Genomic DNA, 27,390 nt, shown 5'->3' on the forward strand with positions numbered 1-27,390 from the left:
CCAAAGTAAAACTACAAGGAGAATGACGAGGAGATGAAATGAGCAGTAATTCCTGAAGAGTTCGCGCAGCCCCGTACCCCGCTCTCGGCGCTTCACGGGCTGCAGGGGTCTCTCCGCCACACGCCCTTTCCCGGGCTCCTCCCGCCCGGCGGCGCATGCGGGAGGCGGGGGATGGCCGGACATGGCGCTGGCGGCCCCGGCGCTTCGGCGCTATCTGCTGCTGCTGGCGCAGGAGCACCTTGAGTTCCGCCTGCCGGTGAGCACTGTGCGGGGCTGGGATCGCGGCCAGGACAAGGGCCAGGGGCAGTGACCGGGCGAGGCGCTGCCCTCCCCTCCCGTCTCCTCCGGGGCGCTCCTGGGCAGCGCGGCCGCGGGTGTGCCCGGGGGAGCTGGACCCCGGCGGGGATCACCTCTCTCGGGGAGAGCCGGGAGCGAGGAGCCCCCGGCGCCCCTTCCCTCTCCGGTTCCCGCGTCCTGTGCGAAGGGATCCCCAGGCATGAGGTTCCCTCTTCTGCCCCAGGCTCATGGAGAGCCTCCGCGTGGTGGCTTTAGGGCAGCATCTTCCTTGCCACTCGCTTTTCCAGAGCCTCTGGCGCTAGGAGAGGTTCCCAGCAGAGTACTTGGGGCTCCATGAGAGAAGTGGAAGCTGGGGTTACAAAAGTGCTTTCAAGTTTTTGGCTTTGGTGACTTTAAAGTTTGTTTAAGTTATATGTCAGCTCCCGCCAGTGTGCCCTGAGTGCAGGGATGGCTGGTGCTGCCCTGGGCACGCGGGAGGTGCCCTCCCGATGCCCTCTGCCCAGGGAGGTGTGGAGTCACCGTCCGTGCAGGTGTTCCAGGAAAGACTGGATGTGGCACTCAGTGCCATGGTCTGGTTCACAGGGTGGTGTTCGCTCATCGGTTGGACTCGATGATTGCAGAGATGTTTTCCAGCCAAACTGAGCCTGTGATTCTCTGTCTCACGTGTTTATGGAGATGTGTGAGGCCAGGAGGGTTGCAGGTATCTTGGTCTTCAGCAGTAAGATTTGGGGAGCAGCAGGGATGGGGCTTCTCTGAAGTTCTAGGGCCTGTGTCATGACCGGGATGGGGCAGAGATATCCAAGGCCCTGGTAGTGTCCTGGTTGTGAGGCTCCCTCACACCGGCAGCACTGAGGGCTGCTTGCTTTTGGCTTGTGATCCTGAGTGTTTGTTTCCATGCAGTTTGTAAAGTTGAATTGTGATTATTTTTTTTTCCCATAATAACTTACAGAGTTGCCATACACTTTAAGAACTTTTGATACCCTAAGGGCTCTTCTAGGCACCGTTTAGAAGAGCTAATAATATCCAGGATAGTATGTTATTGTTTAAAATAGTGCTGAAATACAGAGTTATTCTGTTAGAATTGGTGGCTCATCATTATGCATGTTACAAAATGTTTAGTGTGTCTTGAATAATTTATTTTCCTTGTTTTCATTAGGTTTTTTTCTGTGCATTGCTTTTTACTATTTGCTTTGTGGGACTGGAACCTGAATTTATGTATTTATTATGATCAACCCCATTTTTCTTTAGGAAAGGTCATCAGATAAAGTAAAAAGAAGATGATACATATGTAACATAGAAAGTTCTTCTTTTTAATACCAAGGTTTTGGTGACACTTGGTTGATATAGCTGCTGAAGAAAGCAGAGCCATTTCCCTTTTCTTGTATTGTGGTGACTGCTCAGCTTGTTTGATTTTGTGATGAGCTGTGTTAGGGACGTGATTTGTCAAAAACTTTATGAAACAAGCAAGGACAGATTTTTTAGCCAGATGATCTGCTGATCCTGGCCCTGGGTCAGTGTTACTAGTGAAACATCACTTTTATGTGAATTAGTCTGGAAAATATATTAAGAAGAGAGTGGGTAATATTGTAAGAGGAGTATTGTTGTGAGAGTGTAGGATTGAACAGTAAAGATTCTGATGAAGGAGAAAATGCGAAACAGTGGGATTTGATTGCTGACATTTGCCAATGAATTCAGAGAAAGTTGTTTTTATAGCAGGAAAGTCTTAATTTTCAGTCCATGAACCGTATATACAATCTGAATTTACTTGTGAACTTCTGCCCTGTCCTCCATCTGCACTAGAATTTGTGTTATGCTGCCCTTTCTTTTCCTCTTTTTTTTTTCTTTCTTTATTAGTTAATGATTCTAAAGCCTGACTTTTATATTTTCACTTTAGGAAATAACATCATTGCTCTCCCTTTGTGGTGGACAGTTCAGTGGCGAGCAGGAAATTCATGTAAATGTAAGTTGGGACCAAATATTTTACTTGAGTGTATGTATGGTATGCAAGTATGTTCTTCACAGTATTTTTGTTAAATGTAGGTAGCTGAATAAATATTGAAGTTTCTTAGGAAAATCAGGAATCTTCCCAAAAATTAGGAATTCTCAATTTCAGTAAAGACTCAGAACTGAAAAAAAGATGCACATGATGCACCTCAGGATGTCTTCACTTACCAGCATGAAAAGAAGCAGTGCCATCTGCTGGGAGGCTCTCCTTGCTTTTTAGGATAGCTAAATCGTGAAAACACTCAACAGCAGTTTGGAATTGGTGTTTGCCTCAAAATCAGTGAGACAGATGAGGAGTGCAGCTAGGAAGCTGTATGATTCTGGTCTCAGTGCTTGGTCAGAGAATGTTATTGGGATTTAGTTATTGCTTGTGTGTAACAAGGTGTTTTCAGTCTTTAGAGGATGAATAATCAAGAGAAGTGCAAACAATATTTTACCAAGTCAAAATTATGTTGGAAAAATTAAATACATAACAGAATTTCTCAGACATTCAAGCTGAGTAAATAGTTTTGTCTCAAATAAATTATTTTATCCCCATGTTCTGTGTATGATTAAAGTTAGCGTATTTATTTTTTATTAATTTTTTTGATCTTTAGTATGCATGTTCTGTTTTTATAGAACAGAGTTGTGTAGTTGTATAATTCATGTGACATCCTCCAGCTAGGTATTTGCATCATTTACGTTCTCTTGTTTGCAGTCTCCATTCTGGATTCTCAATATTCCTTCAGAAGAGATGGCAAGGGGTCTAATGAAGCGGACAGTATGTGCCAAGTAAGAGATGAAAAAGCTTATAAATAACAACATAAGCTGTGGAATTTTGTTCTGTTATAGTGTAACAAATATTAATTTTATATGGAGTCATAAAATAAAGAGTCTCTGATTCCCTCTAGAATTGAGAAGATGTTACTGGAGCCTGTAGGACTCTTGTAGATTGCATGGCATGCCTGTGCTCTTTACTCAGTGTATGATCAGTTCAGGGTCTCAAAATGGTGTTCTTCACTCCAGAGACAGTACTTGTAGCATCACTCATGTTTTATGTGCCGTGAATAATGTTGAGTTAGTGGCTTGTTCTAAAATATGTATGGAATTAAAAGGTAAAACCAGTGATATGTAAAAACTGACAATCACTTTTGGAAGGGAAAGGTTGTGCCACCCTCCCTTATTGCTGGCATCTGAGCCTTCAGCTCAGACTGCTGCAGCAGAGGTCCCTTCTGGGAAATTCAAGAGCACAGGAATATGCTGGAGAGTGATTGTTCATCTTTTTAGAGGTGTCTGAATAACATGCTTTCCAGTGAGGCACGTGAGAGAGGCCTTGAGGTATGGTTCAGGATGAGAAGCAGCATAGGTATGTTATGTCTCTCTGACCGTACTAAATTTCTGGTGTTTGTGCTGTGTTCTTCAGAGCTTGGGCCCCTCTGCAGAGTGATGCATAGTCCCTGTTGAGTGCTTATTGTGTCAGGTATTCAGTTTTACCTAAAATGACTTGGACTCTCCTCTCTTGCCTAAAGAATGGAGCAGTGCACATCAAAAAGCAGCTGTAGGCAACTATGGAAGTAAAGTATGACAAAACAGCTTGCAGATGTTCTGCACACTGTGCTCTCTCAGCTAATGTATGCTGATTTTATGTAGGAAGCATAACTAGCCCATGGCTTGTTTTTCTGGCCTACTGCTGATTGTAGGGAGTGTTAGTTTTAGAATAAGATCACTGGAGCACCTCCACTGCACTGCTAATCAATATGAAAAGCTCTGAAACTTTTGGTACATGTTACCAAACAAAGAAAAGCATCAGTGAAACATCAGCCTAGAATTAAAAATAAGCCTGTCCTTGTTACAAACAAAAATTAAAACATTTGTCAAGAATTAAATGCCACACTTTAACACTTCATGAAGTAAAGCCTAAATATGTTGGTTAAGAAGGTTAAAAGGAGTAAGTATCTGTAAGGCATTTTCCCTGCTGTGTGACTGCACTCTCAAAAACTTTGTAATTTCAGGTCTATATTTGAACTGTGGGGCCATGGAAGATCTGCAGGGGAGCTCTATGCATCTTTGAAGAACTATCCAGCAGACAAGATGGTATGCATATAAAGAATCTGGATAATGTGGTTCCGTAAGCCCACTGAATAGCACTGCATCTGTACTAATGAAAATGTCTTTGCCTTTTTTTTTCAGCTTCCGTATCTACAGTCAGACTCTACTTACAAAATACATATTCATACATTTAATAAAACACTGACCCAAGCACAGAAAATAAAAAAGATTGATGTAAGTAGATGGTTAAGAAATGTTTGTTTAGTTTAATTTATTCATGTTGCTCCTATTCCATGCTATCAGTGCATTTAAGTTTGGGTTTCTTGAAGATCTTAAGGAAGTTTATGGCTTATGTCTTATCAGGTCTAAATGAGATCTTTGTGTCTGAATTAACATTCCCTCAGAATTCACGACTTTTTTTTTTTCCCCCTCTTAACTGATTCTGTAGGGCATCTGCAAAGCCAAACAAATATCACTGCTGATTTCAGCCCAGTGTGCTAGGGAAACTGAAGCTTATTGCTCAAAAATATAAGATTCAAATGGCTAGAGTTAAGTGCTAGATTTCTGGAAAATCTGTTACTTATCTCCTTATTAGGCTTTTATTGTTGAAGAATGTGGAACAAGTGACTTCAGCTGCAAGCTGTGGACTGTGTGCTGATCTCCTGTTCTGTCATCATGCTCTTGTCTGCACTTGTACTCTCCTCCTAACTAGATCTGTATTTCAATTAGAAAATTTTTCCAAATTACCGTTTATTTCTGCTCTTCCACATTCTATTTTGGCAGCTATTTATTCAATTTATTTCATTTACAGAGACTGAAATTATCTGTATTAGTAGTAGATGTTCTTCCCTGATTGTTCAGTTTTGGTGTAAAAGAAATAATGCTGAGTATGTAAATTGTTGTAGCTGCACGTCACTGAAATTTCACATCCCGTTGTTCTTATAGCTTGAAAATTGCATAATTAATATGCACAGTTAATTTCTTCTAAAGTTGAGTTCTGTTCAATTAATAAAAAGTGTATGGTCCTGATTTCTAATCCTTAATCATTTGAGCTATTTTTATTTACAAGAAAGGCATTTCAAAAATCCAGAGAAAATTGAATGTACTTTTTAATACTAATATACCATTTCTCACAATTGAAACTGTGGTTTGGTTTTTTGCTGGTTTTTTGTTTGGTAGGTTTTTTGTTTTTGTTTTTTTTTTCTTGTAGGGGAAGGTACCTATTTAAAAAATTGACCCTGTGTTTTTTTTACTCTGTTTCTCTTTATTGTATAGGCCCTTGAATTTCTTCCATTCAAAGGAAAAGTAAATTTAAAGAATCCAGAACACATCTTTTGGATTTTGGAAGATTATGGAATGAACCCAAATGATGTTCCAGAAGAGCCCATTCATCTATATTTTGGTAGATGGGTGAGTATGCTTATTTCAGTTCTTATAAGTTTGTGCTTTCAGGAGAGTGTCCTTCAGTTTAAATGTAAAAAAATGTTTTGACATTTAATAGAAGCAGAAAAATACAATTGTTTGAATCTGTCACTGCGTAGTGCTCTGATGCTTTATGCTCTCAGGAGTCCTTACTGTGACTAGGAAAAAGTGTCTTTACTGAACAATTTAGAGGTGGAAAAAAATGAAGTTGTAGCAGGTTCAGTTTGTAACTGGGTGGAAACACCAATTTAGTGTAGTGGTTTGGTCCAAAATACTTATTACTGTTTACCTTCTGTGAGATAAGAATTAGGAGAAAGCAAAGCAGGCACAAAACTTGAAAGAATATAAAGAAGTTTATTAACAGACCTAAAAGAAGGAAAAAAAAAAAAAAATCAGACCACACCTTCAGAACTCTTCTCCTCCCCCCACCTTTCCCCCTGCTCCCAGGGAAGGAGGAGGGCCTCTATTCTTAGAGATGAAGATGCTCCCAGAGATGGGTGAAGAAGACTTTTGTTTCTGAACAGCTCAACCTTAAAATGGTACCCCAGTAGCTCAAGATTGGACCCTCAAAAGCAGTTGTGAGGAAAGCTGCAAGTCGGGGGAAGGGACTCTCACATGCCAGCAGAGAACCCACCTGGGTGGCTGTCTCGTTGTGATACTGAAGCCATGAGAGAACTTCTTGTGGAGATGTCTCCATAGCATGAGCAAGAGAGACTCCTCTCCCTAAGTGAACTGAACAAGGTTATTATGGAAGTGGTAAACAGACTGGACATCTCAAGGGTTGTCTTTTTACATTGTCAGTGGGAGAAGGGAGAAAGGTGGGAGGAGGAGAAGAGTTCTGAAGGTGTGGTCTGATTTTATTTTTTTTCCCTTCTTTTAGGTCTGTTAATAAACTTCTTTATATTCTTTCAAGTTTTGTGCCTGCTTTGCTTTCTCCTAATTCTTATCTCACAGAAGGTAAACAGTAATAAGTATTTTGGACCAAACCACTACACTAAATTGGTGTTTCCACCCAGTTACAAACTGAACCTGCTACAACTTCATTTTTCCCACTGATGGGAATATGTGCTTGCAGTGTCCTGGGTCAAGGGCAGCTGGAAGGAGGGAGAACCACTGCAGAGGTTGTACAGCTATGGTCAGTGGCTTGTGTACAGGGAAGTTAGAGATTCAAGTGATCTGTTAGGGCCTGTGAATATTCTCCATGCATGTGATTAATGTGCAAGCACCCTGGGTTGTGGCAATGCTGCAGAACATTGCAGCTGTTGTCACATCTGTGCTGAATTCCCCAAGTGTTTAAAAATGAGTAAACCAACCTGAAAAAAATAGGCAAGTGTATCTTGTTAACCCAGTAAGACTGATGCTGAGCAGAGGTGGGGGGTATAGTGTTGGATAGTATTTGAATGTGTTTTGTTCCAGATTGCTTTGGTCTTCTCCAGCATACTTTGGAAGTCTGGTGTAAAAATGTTAGCATTTGGTATTTTTTTGCTTTTCCCTTAAATTCTGATCTGTCAACGCTATCCTAAATTTAGATTTTGAGTGGGACAGAAATGCCAGTGAAGAAATTCTGTATGACCTTAAACATGTGTGTGTATGCATACGTGTTAACATGCATTTCTAATCCTCATATTTTTGAAATCCTTTTAACTCTGAATTGCCAGGAATTATTTTTCAGATTCTTAGAATAATAGCAAAGTTACTCTAATTGTTAACTTCTTTGAAAGAATTTTCCCTCTAAAATGTTTATATATTTTTAACCTGTGTCTTGAAGAATTTACCTAGATGTTGATCCAAGAGATCTGTTGCTTGGAAAGAAGTCTGTCATATTTTTTCAGATGTCAAAAACAAGGTGATGTGGTCTTGGATGGTGTCACTTAAGGCAAGTCTGCTAGTGTGTCTGTTTATATCTTGTATCCAGGACCTGACAGGGATTTTAAATGTTCCAACAGATTGCAGATGGCCAAAGAGAACTCATTGAATCCTACAGTGTAAAGAAGAGACACTTTATTGGAAATACGAGCATGGATGCCTGCCTGTCTTTCATCATGGCAAACCACGCCAGAGTAAAACCCAACGATGTTGTATATGATCCATTTGTTGGAACAGGTATATATATTTTTTTCAACTGGTGGGAAAAATTGGAAGATTGTGTTAGTGCTTGCACCACTCTTTTACCTGGTGCCATGGTTTCTGGTGCTCAGCTGATATTTGAGATGATACCAAAGGCAAAATGGTGTTTATAAAATAGATGGTTTGTTAACCTGAAAGGGATTTTGGGGGAAGGAGACCAACTTCCAAAGATGTAAGTAGTTTATTTTGCACTTCTAAAAAGTCTGTCTTCACTGTTGTATTTTATGCCACATGGCTTAAACACCAATCCATGTGTGTCATGGACTGCTTAAGATCAAAGTGACCGAGAATTGGAATTTGGCTCAAGCACTTCCTGCAGTCACTTTCAGGATATTAGGAAGAGCAGAGTTTTGGAGCTGGCTCTTTAGGGGAATGCTCAGGGCAGTTGTGGTCGTGTAACAAATACAGCAACAGTGAGGTCATAGCATTCTTTGAGGAGCACTTTGTTGCTCCGTTGCAGCCCATCTTCAGGATAGTATTGCTCCCACAAGGTATCCTTCCCCAGCTGAACTTTTCTTACCTTAGCCAGGAGGGGGAGCTTTTATTCCACATATTGCTGTGCATGGCACAGAAGTACTTTTTGCCTCAGGGAAACTTGCTGTACATGAAATAGCTGATCTGTTGTGTCAGATTGTGCCATATAATTATACCAGAGTATATTGTGTTAAGATACCTATAGTAGTTTCTTCAAAAAGATAACAAAGGCTGTGTTTCTGACCTGGATTTTAGAATCCTAGAATAGAATCATAGAATATCCTGAGTCAGAAAAGACCCACAAGGATCATTGGAGTCCAGCTCCTGTCTGTGCAGAGGACACCCCAAGAGTCACCCCTCCCTTGCCTGGCAGGCAACGCTGTCCCTGATGCATACCAGGGCATAGTTGGCCCTCCTGGCTGCCAGGGAACTGCTGACTCGTGTTCAACTTGCTGAACTTTAATCAAGGTGACCACATGTGAGAAGCATAGATTTAAAAATACTTACACTAATGGTAAAATGAAGAAAATTCTCTGCAGAAATCACTTCAGAGAAGTTAGGCAGAGAGAAGACAACACTAGTAGGGTCACTAGTAGGATAAATTCTTATTAGCATGTGTCTTCTCTGTGCCATAGAAAACAGAGCATGGATATAATATTTTCAGTAACCGAAGGGTTTGGCGAGCTCTGGTTTTGTCTTAGATTTTTGTTCATATATGACCTGATTTTTTTCGTATGTAATAATATCTTACAAAATCTTTTCCTCTTCCTTGTGCTTGTCCTTTGAAAGGTTCAGGAAATTCCTGTACTTATCTCTGAGCAGTTGGTTTCTTTTTGGTGTTTATGGCTTTTTGACTTATTGTAAAAATCTGCTAACTTAAATAATGAAAAAAAATCTGAGAGCATTCTTTCTCTTGGGAGCCAAAATTGAAGAAAAATAGAAAGGGCAAAGACAGAAGAAGAAAAATCGTATAGAAATGGTGAAGCTATAGAAATTCAAAAGAAATGTTGTGTTTCAGTTCAAAAGGTAGCATATTCAAAGTTCTACCCAAATTGCCTAGTGGTTTGAATGACAATTTTAAGGTTTTTTTCCCTCTAGATATTTGTAATATAAAGGCTAGAGATTAAAGGGGACACTGGAGATACTGGGTGGCATGCCATTTGTCAGTAGAGTGTATTTAGGACTAAATAACAGCGGCTTTTGCACTTCTGTTGAGTAAACCCCAGGAATTTCAGTTGTCTCCTGAGGACCTTTAGAAGATTTTCAAGATTGTCAGTGCAACAGTGCCCTGTCACTGGAGTTTCTGGGAACTGGTTTGGAGTTGAGAGTGATGCAGTGATTTTAAGCTGATGAGTTTGGAAAAACATATATTCAGGATCTGACTAGCATTTTGAAGAACTGCAGTTCAGATTTCCTTATCAGTGCAGCTTTGTTACCTGGCTGGGTTTCTGCCTGGTTTTTTACACTGAAAAAGTAAATAATACCAAATCAGAATAGCCTTGCAAAATGGTTCTTGCTTGTTGGAAACAAACTATTTTTTGCTGCCTAAGCCAAATCATAAGTCTCTCACATTAGTGTAAGAGTGGACAATTGACATTTGTCCTTGGAATATAAAGTGCTCTTTGACCAGGCTGGCTTTTAGGAGACTTGATTCCCCTTATTATTGTCGAGCAGAATTGGAATGGCCAAGATTGTGTTTTTAACTTCCATAAACTGTTTAGATATTCTTTGCTCAGTGTTGGGCAGAATGAGGCCTGGAAGCTTCTGGAAAACAAATCAAGTCTTTTACCTAAATATTTTGTGCTTCCTCCTAGACAGTCAGTTCAGGTTATCTCAGAAATGTCCTTGACAGTGCCTTTGGAGGATACTCGTGGTACTGCATAGTTGCAAATGACAGGATTGTTTTTCCTTTGAGATCCTGGAGGACCAGCCTTCATCCGTGCTGAAGAGGTGGAAGAATAGTGTAAGATAGAAGGGCATGAAGTTCTGTGCCACCATCATTCTGCTAAAAGTCACCAGGGACAGAGTGATTCCCTGATTAACCCTTTATATGCATCTGTTTCATGTACTGACCAAAGGGCTGGCCATATGAGAGTATTTAAGTATTCATGCACCTTCTGTGGGAACACAATTGAACTAGTACAAGCTGAGATATATTAAAAGCTGTAAATTAATGATTTCCAAGCTTCTTTTTTATCCTGTGATTAAAAATATTCTTAGATGGGCAAAGGACTTTCTTCTTACTTTTTTTATAGGACTGGGTGGTATGCCATACTTGGGGTCAGGGCTAGCTAAATTTGTCTTGACCCTCTGGATGTACTGCCCATCTGTTCTGAGGGATTGCAACCAAGAAGGGAAATGGGTGATTCCTTTGGGGTGAGTAACCTTGTTTTTCCCTGATCCATTTCACAAGAAAAAGCAGAGGAATTTTAAAAGTTCTTTTGTTCTTGCTCACCTTTGGTTTTGGTAGAGTTTGTTACCAGATGGTGTAGAAGTTTTCTGGTGCACACAGGGCACATTAGGGATTTGCTGGTGCTGAGTGTGTGGCTCAGGACAGTGCAGCTACCTGAGATGCTTCTTTCCATGCTCCTGGTGAATGGGAGAACTGGTGTCACCTCCCCAGGCAGCTTGCACACTGTCAGCCCTTCATCCCGCAACAGTCATCCCCTTTATTTAGCAGGACTGTTGACATCAGTGGGGTTCACAGCCTTGTTCTCAGTTGCTGTTCTTTTCTAAACCATTCTGGTAGCCACAGACCTCTTTATTAATAACTTGACCACACAGGTATCTGGTCATCTTGTGCAGTCTGTCCATTGTTTCATTTGGAAGCTTTTAAAGAGGTAATGTCATTTACTCTTTTCTATGGGCTGTTCAGCTATTGTCAGTTTCAAGGGGAAATCACACTTTTTTGGTAGGGTGTTTTTTTCTTTTTTAATTAGGAAGGTGGGTTGCAATAGCAGTGATGAAAAAAATGGGTTTATTACAGAATAAGTACACTGGTAAAACTACTGACAAAATAGGCAGCATACTCACAGAAAAATGCATTTGTGTGTAGTTTTCACACTTCAAAACAGATTTTTTTTATATTTATGTTTACATTGGAGATGTTGACATTTGTAAGGCTCTTGACCATTGTTTCTTACAACAGGGGAATAGCCACCTTACACAAGTTTGATTTTTAGACACAGTTAAAGAAACTGTCTTTGAGAACAGACATTAGTAGGACTGCCATTTGTTTGGTGATGGTTTTTCAAATTGTTTGGCAACAATTTGAAATTCTGCTCCTTGCAAAGTAGAATCAAAAGTTTTGGTTTGTGTAATGATTAAAGGATCTTACTGCTTTAAAATACAGAAAACCATAAACAAAACTCCTGGACAGTTTCCAGAGATAAGGAGTGACATAGGGCATATTAAGATAAGGAAAATCATGTATAGCAAACAAAGGACTTAGTGTTATTATGTCTGATTATAATTACATAGTGATTCTAACTGGTTGATAGTTCTACTTCTGTTTTTAGTGTTTGTTTTGGTTTTTTTTCCTTGGGTCTAGTGTGCTGCTGGTGTAGACTCCTGAAGTTCCTAAGGAAAAAATCCTAACATGTTTATGACAGAAGTTTATACTTTTCCTCTTTTCTCCCCTGTATAGGTGGCCTTCTAATCTCCTCAGCACATTTTGGGGCATACGTGTGTGGTACTGATATAGATTACAACACAATCCATGGATTAGGTATGTTACGTGTTTCCAAGGCACTGAAATCTTATTCTCTGGAATTTAAGAATACTGATGGTAGAGGATGATACTTAGCGGATTTTAAAGCAACATTAATCTTCACAGGATTTCTTTGGGCATACTTACTTTTATTCACCAATTTACATACATCCTAGTTAAGATATTATCTTATTTTTAAGCAGGAAATATTTTTGAAAAATAATAATGAAAACCAAAACAATGTTCCAAATAATAATTACCACAGCTGTGTGCTCTTTTAACCTGTGATGTGGGAAGAAGCTCTTCATAACCTAACCCAGGAACCCTAATCCTGTTCTTACTTCTCTGAAAATATGCAAATTATATTTGACCTAGTGGACAGAATTGTGTCTGGTGGATGGAGAGAGCACCTTGCAAACCAGCATTTTTGTCAATGTGTTCTTTGACACCCTATGCAGATCATGCAGGAGAACTTTTCTCATGTGTTTTTGTTTTTCTTTACTACTTGAGAAGTTTATTGCAAGTACTTTTGACAGGTTATTTTGGTGACATTTAATTATTTTCCTTTAATTTAAATGGTAGAGTATATGAAAGCTTTTCTTAGATAATAGTTTCTTGTTGAGTATGCTTTTTTTTTTTTTTTCCCTTTCCATTCCCCTTCCCCTCCCAGGCAAGGCAAGTAGAAAGAACCAGAAATGGAGAGGGCCAGATGAAAATATCAGAGCTAATCTCCGACAGTATGGTTTGGAGAAGTACTACCTCGATGCACTTGTTGCTGATTCTTCAAGACCGATATGGAGAGAAGGGATGTTGTTTGATGCAATCATTACTGACCGTGAGTTTGTTACTGCCTTTTGCTGCCCAGTAACAGTGACTAAAACATTATTGCCTGTGTACATTGATTAAATGTCTGGACGAGTGCTCAGGCCTGCAGCTTCTACCTTTCCAGCGATGACTGTTGGGAGCATCACTGTGGAAATTGGATCTGCATTTGACGTCTGCATTTATTTTAGGGATAGGTATAAATGTGTAACAAATCTGGCAATGGTACTTTCTTCCATGGAGGGAATGTTATGTTCACCAGCAGAAATCAACATGGCTGAAAATCATCCTTAGAAGAAGTCTCCTTCAGTAAAAGCATAACATGATTGATGCATAGAGGCTTCTTACCAGAATGGTCTGTATTGCTGTTGGCAGCACATTGGGCTCTGCCATGCATCTCTGGTGGACTTCTGGAGACTTGTGTTAAGTGCTTAATGTGATGCTTCCAAAGAGAAATTTTGGTGTGTTTCCAATACACCTAACTACTGGGAGCAGGAGCAGTTAGAAAGGATCCTCTGGTCTTTTAGAAACCTCCGTACTGAACACCATTTGTCGTGTATGAGAGGGAAAAGAAACCAAGAGAACAAATGAAAGACGTTGGTACAGCAGTTTCTGATCTCAGGTGCTGGCTTTTACAATGACACATTTGTATTAATTAGGAATAGGAAGTGTGACTTTTCTCTGTGTGTTGCTTGCTAATTTTTATTTGGCCTGCTTGGCAACAAGACAGTGTAGAATTTTAATATGGACTTAGAACTGAGTGTGAAACAATTTGTAAAACTTCTGCAATGGTTACATTGGTGCTTCCATGATGCTGAAACAAGTCTCACAAACTCAGATGTTTTGAACATGAAATAAGTATGTTACGCTATTAGAAATGTGCAAAAAATGTATGAGAAATGGCGTCCTCTTGTTCTTCTTATGTGTGAGAATTGCCATTTGTGTAATGTGATGACAAGAAATTCCAATATACTTAATTTAATTTTGAAAAAGGTTACTTAAGTGCTATAGGGGACATATTTGTGTCTGTCAACAAAAAAGGATGGGATTATTTACCACATACCAGTTGGAAATCTAAGGAATATCTTTTAACCAACAACACAACATTGTCCTTTGTCATGTAGCAAACATGTAGGCTGCTAGAAGCTCTTACAGCTGAAGGGATATCTTTGAAACAGTTTAAAAATAACTTTTTGGAGCAAGAAACTTTCAGTAGATCTTGAAACTTCCCTTACTGACTTTAACTTTGTAAAAACTTTCCTTTTTTTTTTTTTTTTTTAACTTTGTACAAGCGACAGTTTGTGCACTGTTATGTATGTATGGTGTAATTCTATGTTATTTAGACAAAGGGTGAGGTTCTCATCTCTGCATCTTTTGCTTTTGCTTTGTCTAGCACCATACGGTATCAGAGAAGCTCCTCGCAGAATGGGATCACAAAAGGAAACAGTTAAGTCAGTTGAAAGAAGGTAGGGAAGCTGTCTCGTCTGTTGTAGAATATAAATGTCTTAATGGAAACCCAGTTGCAGTTTTAGAATATTTATTACTTCTTGGTTGGCTGTCAGCAGTTAAAAAATGGTGGCAATTATAATTAAAGAAGGAAACCCCTTTTTGTTCTGTTTGCAAAATCACTATGTCACTTCCTGAAATCTTCTCGGTTTTGTTCTCCCTCCTTATCCTTCGTGCATGTTCAGATTTTGAATCCTATTTCTCACCTCTGTGAGCCACCATTACTTTGTATTTCCTATTCTCAGAAAGTTCTCTTTGGTCCCTTCAGGCTGCAAAATCAGTCTGAGATACCTGTAATTTTACCTTAACCTTTTTTCTTTTGCATTTTCCGCTGCTCCTTTCTCTTCAGAGGTATCACATGGCTTCTCCACTGCCTGGTCTTCCCTGCCTTCTGACTTTTGCCCTAATTTATTTAAAAAGATGCTGTGCAAAATAACTATTGCCAACATACCTGTGATTCTTTAGACTCATCTTTAATACATGTTGAAGTCAAAGAGACAGTTACAGGGGCACTTGAGAAGTTGTACTCCTCACAGTAGAAGTTGTGCTCTGGGATTGTCCTAGGTAGCTTTGCAAAGCTCAGATAGTGCTTTTGTGGTTTAGTGTTTTTCTTTTTTAATTACTATTATTAAAAATTTAGGTTTTACCTGTGCTCTTGTGTTCACTTACACTTGTACATTTTTTGTGTAGCACAGAAAATCACTTCTTCGTTTCATCCAGTTACCATCTAAGTGACATCTTTTTTGACCTCTTGAAGTTTGCGGCAGAGCATCTGGTGATGGGAGGAAGATTGGTTTACTGGCTGCCCATATACAGGCCTGAGTATGTACTGTTGATTTCTGATGTGTTGTGTGTCAGAATGGCTGATGCTTTCCTTTGGGACACAGGACAGCTGGAGCTTCCATAGTACCAGCACTTAAGAGTAATGCCCAGACCTCATATTTTAAAACTTTATATGGGGAAAATCACATTTTGTAACGAAACTTTTGAGTGGAGATAATTCTTGACTGTTACCAAACAGAAAATGCCTTTGTCTGTCATTGCAAATGCATGTTCAGTGGGTTGAGGTTTAAGCTTAAAAAGTTAAACTTTCAAGGTGCAGATAGATTTCTAAGACAGTAGAAGCAAGGCTAGTATTAGTACATGTTTCTGCTAGAGTAATTGATAGAGGTGTGTAAAAATCATCCCTGGTTCTTTGGGGTTTGGTGCTACTGATTTAGCTTTCTGCTGAGAAACAAAAGTCAAGTGACCAAGAGATGGCAGTGAGAGGAAGGAAGCATCCAGGAGCAGCCCTGTTAGGGACGAGAGAGGCCAGCAGAGACTGTGGGATCCTGTCTGCTCAGTAGTGCAGCCTGGGATCAGAACTGAGTTTATAAGGAAAAACAGCTGTTTGCATGCCTTATTTCAGCATCTCTTAGATAGGTGTGAGGGGGTTTTTTGTTTTGTTTTTGTAAAAAGTGTTCACTGTCAAGTGAGAAGTTGATGTACAGTAGCTGTTCCAAAGTGGCTTCCAGATACAGATGTGCTCTGAAGGTAGTTTCTACAGTGTCATGTATTTCTATGTACAGTCAAACCATACTGATATATAAAGTGGTGGTTGTCCCTGGTTTCACCATGGAAATGGCTTGTGATAGTCCTATATACCACATGCTGTTTTGAAAATTTGGAAATCAAAAGGAGCCATTTCTGTTACATGCTTCTGTAACAGGAGAGTGCACTTAGTAGTTTACATTTTTAGTAAATAATAGAATTGGTATCATCGGCCATTTTCTTGTAAGAGAATTCACAGACAAAGCAGTGAATGCCACTTGAAAGTACTATAGCTAATTTCCATGTCAATAAAATCTGTTTAAAATTACTGAACTTATTTTGTTCTTCAGGATACCAGAGTATTTCTGTCTGCTCATTGAACTTTGGTAAAAGCATGCTTCCTCACTACAGCAGTGTAAAGTGTTTCACTTCAGATAACTAGGGAACTGCACATTGGGGATCAGTTTCAGCTGCTGTTTTGGGGAGGTCTAGTTGACTTGCCTCTTATAAAGTGAATTTGTACATCCTACTATGAATTGAAATACTGAAGTTGCTAGAATTGGCATAGAATAGTAGGTTAGTCAGTTTATTTTCAGCTGTAATAATGAACATGGGGCATTAAAGCAAGTAAGTGGGGGGAAGAGAAGATACTTTCTGCTAACATGTTGCATTATCAAATATCCCTTGGCAACACCTGCCTTCAGTTTCATTTTTTCAGATCTTTGTATATTACCTTAAATTAAAGCCGAAACTGTATTGAATTGAATGTTTGTTAAAACCACTGCTTCTGTATTTCTTACTTGTTTCTGAGTTTTACCTGAAAGAATGTAGGAATACATTCATTAATGCTAACAGAAAAGGCTTTTTAACAAAGTGATACTGATCTCTCCCTTTTCAAGATAGCATCTCACTCCACAGTTTATTCTTTCAATCAGACATTGAAATCATTGTTGAGTCCAAATTCTTGTAATTCCATTAAAGTCAGCCTTCTATACGATTATGGAGAGAAACTTTTAAAATGTTGTGGCAGAGTGCCTACCTTTGTAAGAGAAAGAGACAGTTTGGTGGTACTAGATGCATCAGAAGTCTTGTGTAATAGAAAAAGCAGTTGAGAATTAATTTCATTCTCCATTCTCAAAAGTATGTTCTGACTTCACCTAGCAGAAGCAGATACTTGTTTCTACATGAGAAGTGACTGAAAGGTAGTTTTGTGGTCTGGAAATATTGGAGCAAAGCAAAGAGGCAGTACTGTTTGAGTTTTTTCTTATTTGCAGATCTGTATTTGGTATTGAGTGACTTGTTTAACAGTTCACTGTTATCTTAAGAAATGCCAAGTTTTCCACCAGCACCTAGATGGATCCTATTTTAAGCTGTTACATTGACTTCTCTTTTTTCCCAGACCAACACCTTTACTTTCATTCAGAACATCCACCTCTTTACAGGAAAAATGTAAAACTCCTCCTCTGTACCTTTAAACTTCAAGTCATAGGTGTTAAGTTGTTCAGTTCTGCGTTTCAGTGTCTGACTTCTGTTGACCCCCGAACATTGGAGAATCGTAGGAGCAGGTGTTTTGTACAAAATCATAGTCCCTAACAGTACCAGAACCCATTTTCTGTGTTATCTTTTAGTAACTATTACATGAAAGCTTATTACAAGATCTAAGAATAAATGACTGATTTATGTTTCAGTATATAGGAAGGATGTCTCATTGCATATTTATCATACTAGCTAGGTCAATACTTCTTGCTGCTGTAGTCCCATGCAAAGCTCTTAAATCTTTAAATTTCTCTTTCAGCATTTGGAGAAATAGAAGGATTAAAAGCAATCTAGAGAAAGCATTTTTTGTATAGAAAATAGTATGCTTATGAGGTGGAGCATTTAAAACACTAACTCTTGCTTCTTTAGATAGCAGCAATGTTGGCTTATAATTAAATCCTATCTGATATTAAATGACAGTGGATTTTTTTTTTTTTTTGCCATTAGAAAAAGTAATTATAATGAGATAAATTTGTAACACCAAATTTTGGAGTTCAGGAATGTCACTGTCTATTAAGAGCTGACTTAATAAGATTTGAAATTAAAGTGCAGTGATCTTTTAGGGAGCCAGAGTAAAGTCTCTTATTCCTGCAACTTCATATATGTTGACTGTGGAATATGTTTCTAAAATCACAGCTCTGACTGGATAAGTTATTATTCCTGGCTGGCTGAGATATTTTCTACTTGAAATTATACAGGCAGGCCCGTGTGTGCATACATTAACATAATTTAAATACATGTAGAAAATGGGGGGGAGTGTCTCTTTACTGTGAGGTTGTAATTTATTCTACACACTGCATGTCAACATGATTGGAATATATGATGTCAAAACTCTGGAGCACCAATATCTGTATTTATTTAATCAGGTACATAACAACTTTCTACTGCGGGCCTTTTTGTAAAGAGTCTGTAAGAATTTTGTTTCAGATGCTAGTCTTGCACTTCATGAGCCTAAAGCACCGTGAATGTTTATTTCTTCCAGATATACAGAAGAGATCATTCCCCGCCATCCGTGCCTGAAACTTATTAGCAACTGCGAGCAGATGCTTTCCAGCCACACATCAAGGCGCCTCATAACCATGGAAAAGGTGAAAGAATTCAAGGCAAGCTTGAATTCTTGATTATATTGTGTAAAAAAGTACCTGTTGTGTTCGTGACAAGTTCGTGCTATTCAGCATTGATCCTTGTTTCTGTCACGCTTTGGTTTTTATGATCAGAGTTACAGCTTTTGTAAAATTGAGTAGTGATTTAAGGGACTGTTCTGGTTTTGGTTTTTTCTTTTTTGTTCTCAGTTTTTGGTAAGCTCTTCATCCCGAAAAAGCCCCTTGATATTGTGAAAAAGATCTTTAAACTTAGGGGTACTTGTGAATCCCATCCACAGAGGCTTTACCTTAATGCCCAAGTTTCCATTGATTTCAAAGCATATCTCGATCCCCAAGTAAATACTAAATGTGTTTGTGGGTCTTGCAGTACAGGTAAACCTTACTAAATTCTGTTATTTCACCTTTAGAGTGGTACATTTTAGCTTTTGAAATAATATTGAAATTGTAACAAGTACAGCAGAGCACACTGGCTCTGTTTTCTGTTTGTTTGGTGACACACTAAGGCATTGGAACCAGGGAATATTGCATTCAGCTCTCCTTTCCACTCTTGCTGCTTCTCTCACTTAATACTGTTAAAAGAGATGCTAAACACATGAGAGGCAAATTCTTAATGAAAATGCATGGAGTGAGCAAGCGTTTTTAGTACACTCCTTGTCAGCTGGAGGAGCTGTTTCAGATGGCAGGAGATACAGTCAGACTGCTGTGTCTGTGTGGCGCTTGCACTAATGACTCAGCAGGGTTTCAGTGCTGTGTTCGTAATGCTCATGGTGACTGCAGTTCTCAAGCAGCACCTGAACTTCTATAAACACTCTGTGTGGAGTTCAGCCTCAGAGCTGCCAACTTCATCAGTAGCAAACCAGGAGGGTAAATGATGAAAGTTCTTGACGTGTGTCTCAGGGTGTTCAGGGAGGTTTTTGACAGCAGTTTTATTGCTACCAGTGCTGTAGGGTAACATATTCTAACCTAAAAAATATATCCACCCTCCTGCAAATAGACTTTCGTTATTTGTTACTCTCCTTTTGTGCATCACCTGTTCTTCAGTACATGGTTTGACAGGTTCATGTCTGGAAATGTTTAGCTCTGAGCACCTGAGACTTGTTGGCAGGCTTGCTGCTTAGATAAGACTGTGCAAGTGCTTACATTCAGTATTCCAGATGTCTGTTAGATAATTAAAAGATACCAGAACCCATGTATGTTTTCTGATGATGCAAAACTTGTCTAGAGAACAAAATGCATGTTGAATCCTTGGCTGCTGCCTGCTTGGTTTAGGACTTTGTTTTGGTGTCTGAGATTTCCCTACACCAGTGTCCCTTACCTGGAACATGTTTTTTCCTGTCTTAATATCCTGAGCAACCTTTGAATTGGATACTTGTGACTCACCAGATATGATCATAAAATTCAATAGTTAGAGTTTTGTATGCTTTTCTTTTTCCTAAACGAAAGAGTGAATTTTTATGGATATGCCAAACATTTATGTTTCCAGACAGTTCCTGTCTGCTTTACTGAACCGGTTTGTAACCGGCCCTCAAGTGCCTTTTAATTCAGCTTAGTGCAGCACTTGCAAGTGGCTGAGAAATGTTACAAATCACGTTACTGTTATTATGCAGCTCTTCGGTTTCCCCAGTGTTTGCCACCAATAAGGAATTGCAGATTTCACAGCAAATTTTGATTTCACTACTAACACTTCAAATAAACTCTTAACTGGAAATTAATTCGGTCAGTTGGTGAAATTGGTGGTGCAATTTGATTGGAATTGTTTGTAATGAAAAGGAGATCAAAGTGAAGGCAAAAAGTGAGTATGTCTAGGTGAAGTATTGATCTATCATGAGAAATCATAAGCATGAAGATCATATGTTGAATTAAAAACCTCACAAAAGTGGTATATAACTCCCTGTCTTGTAAGTATCCAGTCTGGTTTTTTTAAGTTTACAGTGAAATTGTGCCAACTGGAAAAGGTTTCTTCCTGAACTCAGTGTTGATATGAATAGGCTTTTCCAGCATGTGCGCAATATGAGCAGAGGAGTTATTTGGTTTTTAGCATTTAAGGTTTGTTTTTTTTAATTACCATTCCAGACAGCTTTTACCACTGTTCCTCCCAGTACAGCATTCACCCCAAAATGCACACTCCCCTCCCGCCTCCCCCACAGCACTTCTGTACACTGTCCTCCCAAAACCCAGGGTGAGTGGGGCAGGGGCAACTGCCCAGAGCCCTATCTATGTTCTTCCCTCCCTGGAAGGCATCCCACTTTCTTAATGCCAAGAGAGATGCAGAGAAATTATGTAATAAGATGAAACTGAGAACTTGACTGAAGGACAGTATGATTGCCCAGGAAGGGACTATGAAGCACCAGGCATACAAACCCACCCTGCTGAATGGGTCAAGCATTTCCATGTCACATGGTCACTCCAGAGTTGTTACTGGCGTAAAATTTTTCCTACTGAGTTTAGCGGTGTCTGTTCCTGGATATATGACTCTGCTGTCCCCCATTTGGTAACTGCTCCATTTTGTTTATAGCTGTATAACATTAGTACAAGTGGTTTCTATAGCTACTGTCCAGCACCAGATGTGGAGTGGTAGGAAGCAGTGATAAGGCTAGGAAGACTTTTTTTAAAACAAAAGCTAAATGTGAGTAATTACCTTGAAGCTGAACTGGGACATGCTAGATTACTAAAAATCTTTAGAATGTCACTTAATATTTGCCAAGATTTAAGGAAAAACAAAGTTTTCTTGTTACCGTTTAGCATCCCCTTCTCTTCTCCCCTTCATTATTTGAGTTCTCTAGCACCTATTTTAGTGTTGCCTTTAGAACAAATGATTTAATTAAGATTTTTTTGACAAGTTATTTTCTTTGTAGAGTTAAATGAAGTCTATCTCCTGGTGTTCACATTGTACGCATTCAGCTCCCTGATACAAAATACTGTAAGTTAGAATTTGTTTGGAAATCCTTAGTCTCTGAAATCCAAGAATTTCAGTTACTTTGATCAGTTCTCATGCTGCCTATAAAACTGTTTTGACTAGTAATTCTCAACAGTGACTGGTATCTCCCAATAGTTCAGGATTTCTTATTTTCTTTTATCTTTTTTAAGGAGCAATTCCCATTCTTGTTGGTGTTTGGGGTTTTTTGCTTTTTTGTTTTTTTAAGCAATCACGATCTTTATTAGACAGTCATGCCTGTACAGGGGAGAGGTAGGGAATGGAACCTCTTAAACTGGAATTATTGTGATGTGGGCCAGGAACTTCATTTGTAATCTCTCCTAAGAAATCCATGGCTGACTGCAGATCTCCTCTCATTTAGTGAGCAGTGTTTGCAGAGCTTTTGATGAGGCCTGGATTTTCGAGATGAGATTCTGCTGTAGAGTGGTGCACCAAGCGTGTTGCCATCTGGTGCATGCAGACGCCCCTATTACACCTGTGTTTTACTTGAAGTTTGTTCTTCTGCACAGCACATCCTCTCTTTGCCCTAACCAGCTCAGAGGTAGAGGAGAGGGTAGTTTCTTCCCTCATCCCTTCCCCCTGAATCAGCCTTTTGTTTCCTATAGAATCAAGATGAATGCGTGACCTCTTAGAGATTGTGAGGATTAATTTTTATCTTAAAACATCTTTGATCCATATATCATTATCCTTCAGGGTCAGATACCCCGTCCACTTCTCACAGTAAGTGAATTACATAGCATTCTTGTTAAAACACATCCCAGTGATATAAAAATACATGTTTATGTCAAAGAAGGATTTCTGACCTGCAATTTCAAGAGAAGAAAAAGTGGTTCCTCAGAGTGGCCTGGAGAAGTCGGTACAGGCTGGCTGTGAGAGGACTGTGTCTTAAATCCTTCATGTTTCCTGCCTGTCTGTAGTAGTTTTGTAATTTTGGGTTTTTTCACAAACATGTTAAAAGCCTGTTGTTTATCAGCCTGAGAACAGTCATGGAGATGGCAGTCTCTCACAGGTGACCAAAAGACAACAGATAGTACTGTGCCTGCAGTGTGTTTCCTGAAGTGATTTTCTTCTGCTATTTTCCAACAATGCAGTATTTAAATAGAGCTGCTGCTACTGGTGTACATGCTTTACATAATAGATATCTACTTGGCACTGAAAATTTAGCAAGTTAATTTAAGCTGGTGTCACATTCCTCATGTCTGCCGGGATAGCAGGTGAGAGCTACTTCACAGTAATATCTCATTTTGTCCAGAAGAGGGCCCTTCTACATGCACACGAGCGTCTTGCTTTGTTGAAAAACCTTTTCTTTCACTCCTTCAGAATGCTCATTAGGATATCCGAAGCTGGGAGAGGTGTTGATCTTGCTAGGTTAAAACCTGGAAAGGCTACAAAGTAGCTGAAGGGAGAGATTGTCCACTAGGATTCTGTTCATCTTTGCACTGTAATACTTTTGTAATATGAAAATACTGACTAAAATCTACTTCCATATTCCTACTAATGCTAGAGTATTCCACAGAAACTTTATTTTCAAGTATGAACAAATAACTGTAAACTTTTTGAAGTAATGAACCAATGTTTATGTTACTGCATTGGTTAAAAAAATTGAGAAGAAACACGTGGTGAAATAGAGGCTTGGTTCTGCTTTGTGCTTGTTTTTATTTTGTCCTCGCACCGTTCAGTTGTTCTGTGTGAGGCTGCTTGTCACCATTCCTTCCTGCTATTGAGCATAATAATAAACTGACATCACCCAGAAGCATAAAACTGTTTAGAAGTTGCCATCAGTTTTCTTTAACACTTGGATTAAAGTTTGATGTAATGTTTATCTTACAGCATTGCTAATGTTAGCTGACAAGTATCTTAATTGTATAAAGCCACAGTACACAATGAACTAAAGCTTTGTATATACAGTGGGCCAATTTTCTAAACTGTGTTCTTGGCTGGTGTCAAATAGGTATTATGTATAGGGATTTACTGTGTCAACTTTAACTTTCAGAAATATATGAATGCTGCACACAAAAAAATTTCTCTGAATGTGCTTCAATTACTGTAGGAACTCATTTTAGCCATTTGTGTGCCTCTTCTGTTTGTACCTGCCTTCCACAGGCCTCTGACTGACTGAATTCTCCAGACAGTACTTTTTCTGGAAAGTGACCTATGTATTTTCCTTTGTAGAAGTCTGTGTGGCATGGTACTGATGCCATGAAGATTTTTTGCCTTTTCTTTTATACCCCTGTTATACCTTTTTACAACTTCTGTATTCTTAGTGCTTTTTCCCTACATTCTTGGACTTGTTTGTCAAGCTAAGAGACTAAATATTTTAGAAGCTTTGTAATTAGGGATCAGTGTGCCCCAGACCCCAAGGTCCTCTCCAGAACATATTCTGTAAACTAAGATAGAACCATCCAGGGGAAGGCTCCTTGGGGAGGGGGTCTCACTAGAGCCTCTCATTGGGGAATCTTTGATAGATATGCTAATTAGTAAAACCTATAATGTTATACCAGATCTTTTGGGATATATATTCGGTGGGGTGCATTCCAATATATATGACCTGGACGTGTGCACCTAAGGATCCTTAAAATAAATACCAAGGTAAAATCCCTTTTCCCCTTCTAACCGTGTATGACTCTTGATTTTAAGACCAAGAAAAGGCATCAGTACCTGTGCTCATTTAGTCATGTAAGGGTGGGATTTTGGTGATGTCGGCTGAGATATTTTCAGTGACAAGTGCGTGCCGTTCAATTGTAAAACAAAACCTGACTGCTTTATCCGTGTGCATAATGGTTTGAAAAAGTCTGGAAGCAAAGTGGTGGCAATACGTGCTGAACACACTACCCTCAGTCTAACGTTTGCCTTTTGATGCCATGCAGGATCAAGATGAGAACTCTCACTTGTTGGATGGTCAGTATATGCCGTACAGGGGACACAATTCTTTCCGTGAGAAGTATTTCAGTGGTGTGACAAAGAGGATTGCCAAGGAAGAAAAGGACAATCAGAAGTAAAATATTATTTAAACAGATTAAAAAAAGAAAGAAGAATGAAGACCATGTTTCTTTGTAAGGACATCTGGATATGAACATTCGTTTGGATGCTTCAGAAAAATAAATACTGCTTTTAATTTTAAAACAAGATGAAACCCGCAACCAGGTTGAGAGCAGTTCTTTTTAATTAGCTTTGTTTATAGCAGATTTTATTGTACAAGTTTTTTGAATCTTATTTAATTTATATTTGTACTTCCAAGTACTAATTATGATTGACTAAAATCATTATTATTCTTCTTTCACCATTAACATTTACAAAAAAGTAGTAGTATTATTTGGCTTCTTAAACTGTGAACATCTGGCTGTTTTAAAAACACGTGGTGGTGATCAAGGGTTGCTGATTAAGAAGATCATTTTCATTTGTTTTGGTTTTTTTTGTAAATGGTGTACAATAAACCAAGGTTGGTGGGAGGTTTTTTTAATTGTTGCATGCAATAATTGCTTGTATGAGTTCCACTTGCTCGGGCTAAGGTCACAAGTGTTCAAAACAAACAGTAAATGCAAAGAAACAACCGGGCCCATGCACAACCCACAAGAAGAAAAGCCTCTGTGACCTGACAAACTCTGGGGAGCCTAGTAAGCCCTGTGAAGCCTGTCCACATCTGAAGCTCATCTGTACCTTGGATTTGCTTTTGCATTCCTAAACCTTGACTCTTGGTCAAGCCAACTTCTGCAATTTTTGGTTCAGAAATTGATAGTTAAACCAGTAACAACAACAGCATAAAATCAGTAATGGTTCCCTAATGGTATTAAGCCTAATCAAATCTTTGAAACCAAAGCTTTATTTGTTAGTTAAAGGGCAGACTTTGCTGAATCCACACCACGTCCATCATGAAAATACCTCATTTGAAAACCACTAAGCCCATTAATTCAGGATGTTAATGGCTCTTCTCATTTTGGTGGTCACATATGGTCACATACTCTTCAGCAGGGCCCTGGTGGATGCATCTGTGCTCCAGCCAGAGCAACCCTGCTTCTCAGTTTGCTGCAGGTCGCTGGCTGTGGTCATGTTAGAATCTTTGTAGATCATAATTTTTAAGTGCCTCTCCAAGGACAGCACAGGTCATTGTGTGTATCTGATCTAGTTCATTAACTGAATTTGCACTTCGGTGTATTGTGGTCCTCAGCTGCAGCAGGAAAGCTTACAAACTCAATGACAACTTAGTCTGGCCTTCTGGATCTAATCTGTGGTGTGTTAAAAAAAGTTCTCAAAGAGTGATTTATTTTCTGTTTCCATTATAAATCACTTTGTTTTGACACTTTTAATGTCAGCCATATAATAGTTGTTCTGGACTCAACTTGGAGCAAGATCAAAGCTCAGAAAATTTTTCAAAAGCAGAATTTGAATTGATCACTTTCAAATATTACTCCTGCTTCTGAAAACCTTTCATTTCAGCATTACAATTTAGCACTCAGCTTTTATTACTTAACAAATTAAAATTAATTTCTGTTCTTCATGGGCAAGGAATTTTTCTAGCTGTATTTATTATGCACTTATAACTCCATTTTTGTGAAAGTTACCTTACTCATAATCTAAGTGGTTATACAAGAGGTAAGGTAGTGGCAAGTCTGGCTCTGTCAATTCAATGAAAATGATTTAGTTTATTTCTCCTGCGCCTGGTCCAACTTCTAGTCCCTTCAGCAGTGGTGGTGTGGCCTCTATTTAGCAGTCCATACATACCAGCTCTGTCATTACTGAAGGGTACCATTTTGAACAGAAACTGTCAGTGTATTTGGGGTACTGCATCAACATTGGCTAATCAGAAATCGTTTAGAATTGAAATCAGATGTTCAGGCTCTGCTGATCCCCAACTTTAAAGCTATCAGTTGGAAACATTCCTCGTCTTTAAATTTCTCCTTGCTTGGTGTGCATGCTCCAGCCCGTTGTGCGTGCAGACTTCAGAGCACAGGCGTTTATAGATCCAGAGCTGTGACACAGTCCTGGCGCTCTCCCTAGCGCAGGGCTGCCGGGTGGCTGAGTTATCCTTTCGGCAGGATTTGGCCATTGATGGCCGCGGCTTCTGGCAATTCCCTTCACTCTGGTTCCGTTCAGTCTCTTTCCGTGAGGTTCCAGTTTCCTGTCCCTGGCGGAGAGCGTCAGTTCACGAGCCCGCACTGAACTCATGCCATTGTCATTCTCTCCTTTGGGGTGGTTTGTGCCATTTTCCAGTTTTTAAAAATAAATGTTATTTTTGGAGGGCTTTGTTGTGCTGCGGCAAATTGGATGGAGGGAGGAGCTGAAAACGGCTGCGAGGTCGTATGGGCAGAAGCTGTCTCTTGCTGTAGGGAACAATTTATTGAGGCAAGAAAGGGAAAGAGCCCCCTCTTTTTACAGGATCCCTTTACCTGGTGATGGTATTCTGGCTGTGAGCCTCCCACGTATCTGTGGAAAAAGAAGGGGGAAAAGTAGCGGAAATAGATTTCCTGTGTATTCACTGTGTGCCCTACCTGCCATCTCTCTCTAATACTTTTTATAATTAGTGGCCAATTTGAACAAGTTTAACAGAAGGTCAAGGTTTGATGATGTCTTAAAGATAACGGAGCTACGCTTTTTGTTGAAACAGGCAGAAGGATTGAAGAAGACAATCTCTTCCAAGGAAAAGGCTGTAATACGAGTTCAACTCTCATTAAACATCAGAGAACCCACATGGAAACAAGACCTGGACAAAAGCTCTAACCAGCTTTTTTTTTTTCTGTTGCTACAACCAGTGCTGGCCCTGCTGCTTCTTGATCTTCTCATTAAAACAAAGAGACACAAGTAAAAATTTTTTTAGTAGGAACACAAGGGTCTTGGCTGAACTTCCCACTTCTACTCAAGCTGTGAGGCGAACTCACAGAAACTCAGACTCAGTAGTTTCT

General features: G+C 39.4%; 1 protein-coding gene across 1 annotated transcript; it reads left to right on the plus strand.

Moving 5' to 3' along the window:
• Positions 1–90: 90 nt before the first annotated feature.
• TRMT11 (tRNA methyltransferase 11 homolog) lies at positions 91–24,953 on the plus strand. Its single transcript, XM_032101614.1, has 13 exons — positions 91–256; positions 2,192–2,257; positions 2,999–3,072; positions 4,293–4,374; positions 4,471–4,563; positions 5,605–5,739; positions 7,698–7,854; positions 11,999–12,079; positions 12,732–12,896; positions 14,277–14,349; positions 15,080–15,211; positions 18,438–18,558; positions 24,361–24,953. Exons 1-13 carry the CDS (start codon positions 182–184, stop codon positions 24,490–24,492), a joined length of 1,386 nt encoding a protein of 461 aa, XP_031957505.1. The 5' UTR covers positions 91–181; the 3' UTR covers positions 24,493–24,953.
• The last annotated feature ends 2,437 nt before the right edge of the window (positions 24,954–27,390 follow it).

This window comes from Corvus moneduloides, chromosome 3 (assembly GCF_009650955.1).
Source record: "Corvus moneduloides isolate bCorMon1 chromosome 3, bCorMon1.pri, whole genome shotgun sequence".
Taxonomy (NCBI): Eukaryota; Metazoa; Chordata; class Aves; order Passeriformes; family Corvidae; genus Corvus; species Corvus moneduloides.